The following is a 9,007-nucleotide window of genomic DNA, read 5'->3' on the forward strand; positions in this document are numbered from 1 at the left end:
TGAACTCCCATGACCCCTCTAGTATCCCTGCAGGGTGAAGAGCTGGTCCACTGTTCCACGGCCAGAATCCACATCGCTCCTGAATCAGAGGTTCAACAATCAGTCAGAGCCTCCTTTCCAGCAGCAGCATCAGGCCCCCCCCCCGCCCCCAGGTGCCACTGAGGAGCTGTTTAACTACCTCAGAGACCTCTGCCAGGGATATGAATGAAGATTCCCCGGATCATCCAGCTCTGCCTCCTCCATAGAGGACATGTTGGTCGGGTTTGGAGTTCCTCAAAGTGTTCCTTCCACTGCCCGACAATATCCCCAGTCCAGGTCAGCAGTCCAGGTCAGCTGAGACCAGCCTGGGCCCAGCCCTGCTTCCCTTCTGGAGGTGGGAGTTGAAGATCTCCATCGTTGCCCACATGGGCGTTGAAGTCCCCCAGCAGAACTATGGACTCAGCAGGCCTCCAGGTCCCAGAGAGTCCAAGAAGGCCAGTATCCTGAGCTGGGTTAGGGTTAGGGTGTTTGGTGCAGACACACAGACACCAGTCAGAGTCTTCCTCCCAAAAACACCGAGTCACAAGGAGACGACCCTCTCGTTCTGCAGGAGAACTCCAACACTGCTGCACTCAGCCGGGGAGCGACCCCAGACCTTATCCCTGCAGGTGGTGGTCCACAGGGTGGGGACTCCACGTTGTTTCTCCAGGCTGTGCCCGACTGAGCCTCGTGGATCAAAGCCCAGTTACCAGACGCTCACCAGCCCCCCGCCCCCCCACCCCCCCCCCTCTCAGGCGACGTTTCCACTTCGTTTCATGAAGCGACAAAAACGAGAAGAACAGAAACATCTGTAGGAAACGTGTTTAATGTGTTCTCTGATTGTTTAGTTTGTCTCATCCTCCTCTTCCTCTTCCTCCTCAGGCTGAGCTGACCGAGCTCGTCCAGACGTACAAACAGGAAGTGACCGAGGCGGCCTGCGAGCTCATCTGTGATTGGGCGCAGAAGATCCTGAAGCGCTCGTTCGACACGGTGGTGGAGATCGCTCGCTACCTGATCCAGGAGCACATCGTCAACCCTCGCTGCAGCCAAGCCGAGCTCGTCAGCTCTGCCGCACTCGCAGGTCTGTGACATCACTTCCTGCTACCGAAGATCCTCTGTGAGGGAAGACGCTCCACTCTGGAGTTCCAAAAGAGTGAGACGTCTTCTCTCCAGAGGATCAATCTCCACTTCAACTGTCTGATCAATACTTTACACCGGCTTAATGAATCTGCTGCTGTCTCTTCTTGAGTTGATTGACAGTTGAGTTGATTGACAGCTGAGTTGATTGACAGCTGAGTTGATTGACAGCTGAGTTGATTGACAGCTGAGTTGATTGACAGCTGAGTTGATTGACAGCTGACTTTGTGCTGCAGGAGGTCCGGCCAAACCGCACAAGGTGATCAAGAAGACTCCGGTCATCTCTAAAGCCGAGAGCGACGCTGCTGATCAGAAGGTGATCAGCTGTTCCTTACAGTTATTGATTTATTGATCACATACAGACGCTGTGACTGTGCTCGCTCACTTCCTGTCTCACTTCCTGTCTCTTTCAGAGGGAAACAGCTGATTCGTCGTCTCTGAAGCCGGCTGGAGACAAATCATCATCATCGTCGTCCAAACCTTCATCTCTGGACGCCCCTCCTCCCTCGTCCTCGTCTCTGCGTCCTGCTGTACGTATAGATTCATGTAGACACTAATCCATAGATGCACCTGTATTCACCTGCAGTGTTTAGTGTGTGTTTCCATAGTTACTAATAATCAATAAGCTGATTGGTTGATTATTGATTGGCAGGTGGAGGCCTTCATGAAGCAGTTACCAAGAATCCTCCCTCGCAGCTCCCTCCCTGATAAGACGCTCTCGGTCCGCTCCTCGCCCCCCTCGCTGGCCCCCAAAGACGCCTCGGGTGTCGGGGGGGCGTCGGGTCCCGGAGGGCCGGCCGCCGCCGCCGCCGCCAGCGGTGGTGGGATGAAGGTCATCGCCATGGCAACACTACCGCAGCAGCAGGGCGGGCCGTTGCCGGTGGTGATCCTGCCGCAGGGCTGTCTGTACGACCGGGACATGGTGGCTCCGCCCCCGCAGCCCCCCCCCCAGCAGCACGCCCCGGCCGCGCCCACGTCCGTGGTCCAGAAAGCTCGAGGGGGGGCCGTCAAGCGCCCGTTGGAGGGCGGTTCGTCCGGTGGGCCCGGCGTGCCCGGCAGCTCTGCCGCCAGCGCTCCTCCCGTCAAACGGAAACGCGGTCGGCCGAGAAAACCTCGACCGGAAGACGCTCCGCCCGCTGCTCCTTCTGCTCCTCCTCAGCCTCCGCCTCCTCCCCCCCCGCCCTCCATCATCACCTCCCCGACCGGCGGCGTCATCCAGAAAGCCTCCTCCTCTTCGGCGGCGCCGGCGGCACCACCGATGCTGGTGATCCAGGAGCCTCCTCTGGTCCTCAGTCAGCTGCCGGCGGTGTCGGAGGCTCACCGGCTGGTGGAGCACCGCGGCGTGGTGGTGCAGTGTCAGACCGGCACCGCGGCCGAGCCCGACCGCCACGGCCGGCCGCTGCTCCTCTTCCAGAGCCCGGGGAGCAGCTGGGAGCTGGCGGCGGGGAGGACGCAGATGGTGGAGGTGATCCAGAAAGCTCCGAGACCGAGCAACAACAGCGCTCCTCTCCAGCCTCCTCTGCCCACGCTGCACGAGGAGCAGGCGGAGGTGGAGATCACGCTCACGCCGCTGGACGTCAGCCCGCAGCCTTCCTCCTCCACCTCTGCTCCTCCTCTCGGAGAGGAGCAGTCAGCTGACAGCAGCACCTCCTCACAGAGGGAGGGACACTAGCTCATCACTCCTCACTCAGCTTTTACCTCACCTGCATCAAAGCCCCGCCCCCTCCTCTCCGCCCCTCTTCCTTATTGGTGGAATCCCAGATTGGCGGCAGCAGAGAGCCAATCAGGGATGAATGAAGCCAAACCGTTGCCATGCTGTCCTCCAGTCTGCTTCCAGAGACCTGAACGAGTGTCTGAGCCGCCTGAGGCTGAAACTCCTCCTCCACCTCCTCCGTCACCTCGCTGCTGATGAACTCACATCAGATAAAAGAAAAAAGAAAAACAGATATAAAAGAAGGAGGGATGGAGGAGGAGGTGAGGGAGGAGGAAGTGAGGGAGGAGGAGGTGAGGGAGGAGGGGGTGAGGGAGGAAGTGAGGGAGGAGGAGGTGAGGGAGGAAGTGAGGGAGGAGGGGGTGAGGGAGGAAGTGAGGGAGGAGGAGGTGAGGGAGGAGGAGGTGAGGGAGGAGGAGGTAACTCGGCCTCAGACGGACATCAGCTGACACAGAGACAGGAAGTACTACGGGTCAGAGCCTGCGAAGGTTCTTTGTGCTAAAAATGAAAAGATGAGCTCAGATCTGCTCCTCCGTCCTCCTTCAGTCCCCGAGGAGGAGCAGGACGGCAAGATCTGCTCCTCCTTCAGTCCCCGAGGAGCAGGACGGCAAGATCTGCTCCTCCTTCAGTCCTTCAGTCCCCGAGGAGGAGCAGGACGGCAAGATCTGCTCCTCCTTCAGTCCCCGAGGAGCAGGACGAGGAGCAGGACGAGGAGCAGGACGACTCCTTCAGTCCCCGAGGAGGAGCAGGACGGCAAGATCTGCTCCTCCGTCCACCTTCAGTCCTTCAGTCCCCGAGGAGGAGGAGGAGGACGAGGAGCAGGACGAGGAGCAGGAGGAGGAGCAGGACGAGGAGCAGGACGAGGAGCAGGACGAGGAGCAGGAGGAGGAGCAGGAGGAGGAGCAGGACGAGGAGCAGGACGAGGAGCATCACGGCAATAAGAAGAGAAGAGATTTAAAAAGACTTAAAAGAGATAAAAGATGATTTGAGGAGGTTTGAGTTTTGGACTGAAGGTGAATCGAAGTTTCAGTTCTGCTTCAGCTTTGTTTCTGTGTGTGTGTGTTTGTGTGTCTGTGTGTGTGTGTATATGTGTGTGTGTGTGTGTGTGTGTGTGTGTGTGTGTGTGTGTGTGTGTTTGTGTGTCTGTGTGTGTGTGTATATGTGTGTGTGTGTGTGTGTGTGTGTGTGTGTGTGTGTGTGTGTGTGTGTGTGTGTGAGCTCTCCTTATAATGACCCTTAAACCCCCTAAAATAATATTACTTAAATGAGCTTATAAAATTAGAGATATTTTAGCATTTATTTATTATTTCAGGTTATTTATCAGATTTGGTTTAAATTTTATTTAATTTGATTTTTTATTTAATTTGATTTTTATGAGTTTTTAAAATGAATGAAGACGTCGGCGTTGGTTTAAAGGTCCAGCTGAACCGTTTAACCCTTTACATCCTGTTCATACTCTGACTCCTGATGAGCCTCACTCCTTCCTTCCTTCCTTCCTTCCTTCCTTCCTTCCTTCCTTCCTTCCTTCCTTCATCTGTCCTTCCTTCCTTCCTTCCTTCCTTCCTTCATCTGTCCTTCCTTCCTTCCTTCCTTCCTTCATCTGTCCTTCCTCTGTCGTTCCTTCCTTCATCTGTCCTTCCTTCCTTCCTTCATCTGTCCTTCCTCTGTCCTTCCTTCCTTCCTTCATCTGTCCTTCCTCTGTCCTTCCTTCCTTCCTTCATCTGTCCTTCCTTCATTCCTTCCTTCCTTCCTTCCTCAGATCTAAGTTCAGCTGTTAGGGTAAATGTTCCCTCCTTCTGTCCTTTCTTCCTTCCTCCCTCCCTCCCTCCCTTCCTTCCTTCCTCCCTCCTTTCCTTCCTTCTTCCTCCCTCCTTCCTTCTTCCCTCCTTTCCTTCCTTCCTTCTTTCCTTCCTCAGATCAAATGTTCCCTCCTTCTGTCCTTTCTTCCTTCCTTCATCTGTCCTTCCTTTCTTCCTCCCTCCCTCCCTTCCTTCCTTCCTCCCTCCTTTCCTTCCTTCTTCCTCCCTCCTTCCTTCTTCCCTCCTTTCCTTCCTCCCTCCCTTCCTTCCTCAGATCAAATGTTCCCTCCTTCTGTCCTTTCTTCCTTCCTTCATCTGTCCTTCCTTTCTTTCTTCCTCCCTTCCTTCCTCCCTCCCTCCCTTCCTTCCTCCCTCCCATGAGGAGGAATCAGCTGCTTTGGGAGCAGGTGTAGGTGATGAGTGTGTGAGGGTTGAAGCTACGGACTGCTCCTTTAAACCAGCTCAACTTTAAATTAACTGCAGTTTAAAACACGATGAATTAGATTCGTACTCTGACCTCACAGAGACGCGCCGCCGCCGCCGCCGCCGTGTTTAAGACGCCAAACTGACTTTTAGCACTTACGAGTCCGGGCGCCGTCGTCCAAATCAGGAGCGGGCGCCTCCTCAGATCTGTCCAATCAGGAGCGGGCGCCTCAGAGGTGCAGCTCGCCACTTCCTGTCGAAGCTCAGGCTCCAAAAAGCAAAGCACAAGGTTTCTGTAGAGCGGCGACGGGTTCGGGTTCGCCGCCGTAGCTTCGCTGCCGTCTGTCGCCATGTTTGCACTGCCAGCTCCTTCTTCTTCTTCTGTGGTCCCAAACGGACTTTCTACTTCCTGTTCGGCAGAGAACTGAAAATGAAACGAATCAAACACGAGAGACTAAACAGGAAAGGTCAGATTGTGTCTCTCAGCCTCCAGACATCCAAACATCTGGTTTCTGTCTGTTTGTTTGTTTTTCTGTTTTATATCAAAATAAACTGAACATTAAAAAAAACACCTTAAATGATTTTATATGAATGAAACCATCACACTGTGAACTTCCTGTTAGCTTCGGATCACTAAATACTTCTTTATATTTATAATTAAAACACAAAATGATTCAGAATTACAACAAAATCAGCTTCAGCTCAACTATTGATCAGTTTTTAATGATTTTAATTAAATGTATAAAATCAACATTCAGTTTGATATAAAACAGAAAGTTCTGATTTATGAGAAGCAGAAAAGCTTTTATCTCTTAATTAATGAATTAACCCTTTACATGCTGTTCATATTCAGACTCATATAGAGCCCTAACCCTCAGAACCAGACTCAGAGTGGGAGAACATCTTTTAACAGGAAGAACCCTCAGAACCAGACTCAGAGTGGGAGAACATCTTTTAACAGGAAGAACCCTCAGAACCAGACTCAGAGTGGGAGAACATCTTTTAACAGGAAGAACCCTCAGAACCAGACTCAGAGTGGGAGAACATCTTTTAACAGGAAGAACCCTCAGAACCAGACTCAGAGTGGGAGAACATCTTCCTGGACCAGTTGGAGTAGAGAGGAGAGAGAGGAAGGAGAGGAGAGAGGAGCCCAGTGCATCATGGGAGTCCCCCGGCAGTCTAAGCCTATAGCAGCATAAACTAGGAGCTGGAACCCCAACTATAAGCTTTATCACAAAGGAACGTTTGAAGCCTCTTAAACGTAGAGAGGGTTCTGCCCCCCGGAACCAATCTGGGAGATGGTTCCACAGGAGAGGAACCTGAGAACTGAAGGTTCTGCCTCCTGTTCTACTTTTAGAGATACTAGGAACCACAAGTAGGCCTGCATGCTGGGAGCACAGTGTTCTAGTAGGTTCATAAGGTTCTATGAGCTGGGAGCGCAGTGTTCTAGTAGGTTCATAAGGTTCTATGAGCTGGGAGCGCAGCGTTCTAGTAGGTTCATAAGGTTCTATGAGCTGGGAGCGCAGTGTTCTAGTCGGTTCATAAGGTTCTATGAGCTGGGAGCACAGTGTTCTAGTAGGTTCATAAGGTTCTATGAGCTGGGAGCGCAGTGTTCTAGTAGGTTCATAAGGTTCTATGAGCTGGGAGCACAGTGTTCTAGTAGGTTCATAAGGTTCTATGAGCTGGGAGCGCAGTGTTCTAGTAGGTTCATAAGGTTCTATGAGCTGGGAGCACAGTGTTCTAGTAGGTTCATAAGGTTCTATGAGCTGGGAGCACAGTGTTCTAGTAGGTTCATAAGGTTCTATGAGCTGGGAGCACAGTGTTCTAGTAGGTTCATAAGGTTCTATGAGCTGGAAGCACAGTGTTCTAGTAGGTTCATAAGGTTCTATGAGCTGGGAGATAAGAGAAACCGATCTCTGTAACGCTGTTGTTGGCTTTGGTTCTTGTGTGGGACGGCTCATGACTCTTCCAGTGACTCTCTAACCAATCAGAGGCCGGCAGTCTGATGATGTCACATTTAGTATCGGCTCTGCTCGCTTGGAACCTCAGCAGAACAGGTACTAAAGAACCAGCAGGAACTAAAGAACCAGCAGGTACTAAAGAACCAGCAGGTACTAAAGAACCAGCAGGTACCAGGTACTAAAGAACCAGCAGGTACTAAAGAACCAGCAGGTACCAGGTACTAAAGAACCAGCAGGTACCAGGTATTATCCCTGATGAAGCAGAGCCCTCTAGCGGACGGAAGAAGGAACTGATTTTATTATTTTAGTTCCAAAAACTTAAATTTCATTTGTAATTCATAAAATAAAAGATCGATACTACGCTGTATGCCCCCCCGCTCTGACCCCCCCCCCCACCCCGCTCTGACCCCCCCCCCCCCCACCCCCGCTCTGACCGCTGTATGCCCCCCCGCTCTGACCCTGAACAGAACGTAAAGGGTTAATCAGTCTCAGTTCCAGTTAAAGAAGAATCAGATTCTGACCTGAGAGAAACTCTTCTTCCTCTTCCTCTTTTATTTCTGCCGAACTGCCGGAGTTCTTCTTCATTGGTGCTACAAACCGCAGAACCGCTTCCGCCATCGTGTATAAAACCAAGTCCTCCGTGATGTCACCGTGTGTGTGTGTGTGTGTGTGTGTGTGTGTGTGTGTGTGTGTGTGTCCGTCCTGTGACGAGCTTCAGGCCGGTTTAAAGTGACGCCGAGACGTTTCCTGACTGTTAAAATCATTCCTGTTGCATCATGGGAAAGCGAGTTTTGCTGATTGGCTCCCAGCTGCAGACCAGTTGATTGGCTCCCAGCTGATTGGCTCTCGTTAACGAACCAGTGCTTATAAAGGAGCTAACGATGTCGGAGGACAAACGCGTCCGCGTCTCTTTAACGGCTTCAGACTCCGAGACAAATGAAAAGTTGCACTGTTAAAATGAAAAGTGGAATATTTATGATCTGCTTTATTCTGAGGACCAGAACCAGAACCAGAACCCGGGTCAATAAAGACTAAATATTAAAGTTCTGCAGAGATTTAAAGCAACATTTCACCTGATGGACGACAGGAAGTAGAACCGCAGGAAGGACTCTGGTTGGTCCGGAGGTTTATAACCCAGCGACCTTAAACTGGACTCCAGTTGGTCTGGACTGGCCTTGTTGGTCTGGACTGGCCTTGTTGGTCTGGACTGGCCTTGTCGGTCTGGACTGTCTGGACTGGCCTTGTTGGTCTGGACTGGCCTTGTCGGTCTGGACTGGCCTTGTTGGTCTGGACTGGCCTTGTTGGTCTGGACTGGCCTTGTTGGTCTGGACTGGCCTTGTCGGTCCCGGACTGGCCTTGTTGGTCTGGACTGGTCTTGTTGGTCTGGACTGTCTGGACTGGCCTTGTTGGTCTGGACTGGCCTTGTCGGTCTGGACTGGCCTTGTTGGTCTGGCCTTGTCGGTCTGGTCTGGCCTTGTTGGTCTGGACTGTCTGGACTGGTCTGGACTGGCCTTGTTGGTCTGGACTGGCCTTGTCGGTCTGGACTGGCCTTGTTGGTCTGGACTGGCCTTGTCGGTCTGGACTGGCCTTGCTGGTCTGGACTGGCCTTGTTGGTCTGGACTGGCCTTGTCGGTCTGGACTGGCCTTGTTGGTCTGGACTGGCCTTGTTGGTCTGGACTGGCCTTGTCGGTCCCGGACTGGCCTTGTTGGTCTGGACTGGCCTTGTCGGTCTGGACTGGTCTGGACTGGCCTTGTCGGTCTGGCCTTGTCGGTCTGGACTGGCCTTGTTGGTCTTGACTGGCCTTGTTGGTCTGGACTGGCCTTGTCGGTCTGGCCTTGTCGGTCTGGACTGTCTGGACTGGTCTTGTTGGTCTGGACTGGCCTTGTCGGTCTGGACTGGTCTTGTTGGTCTGGACTGTCTGGACTGGCCTTGTCGGTCTGGACTGGCCTTGCTGGTC

At 52.8% G+C, this 9,007-nt stretch overlaps 1 protein-coding gene across 1 annotated transcript in view; it reads left to right on the top strand.

The window, feature by feature from the left end:
• rfx5 (regulatory factor X, 5) overlaps positions 1–2,827 on the top strand; it is an 11,235-nt gene extending 8,408 nt beyond the window's left edge. The window contains exons 8-11 of the mRNA XM_053334330.1: positions 901–1,099; positions 1,392–1,471; positions 1,569–1,685; positions 1,808–2,827. Of these exons, the coding sequence (XP_053190305.1) occupies positions 901–1,099; positions 1,392–1,471; positions 1,569–1,685; positions 1,808–2,827 (1,416 nt within the window). The remainder of the gene's footprint in view (positions 1–900; positions 1,100–1,391; positions 1,472–1,568; positions 1,686–1,807) is intronic.
• The last annotated feature ends 6,180 nt before the right edge of the window (positions 2,828–9,007 follow it).

This window comes from Scomber japonicus, chromosome 15 (genome assembly GCF_027409825.1).
Source record: "Scomber japonicus isolate fScoJap1 chromosome 15, fScoJap1.pri, whole genome shotgun sequence".
Taxonomy (NCBI): domain Eukaryota; kingdom Metazoa; phylum Chordata; class Actinopteri; order Scombriformes; family Scombridae; genus Scomber; species Scomber japonicus.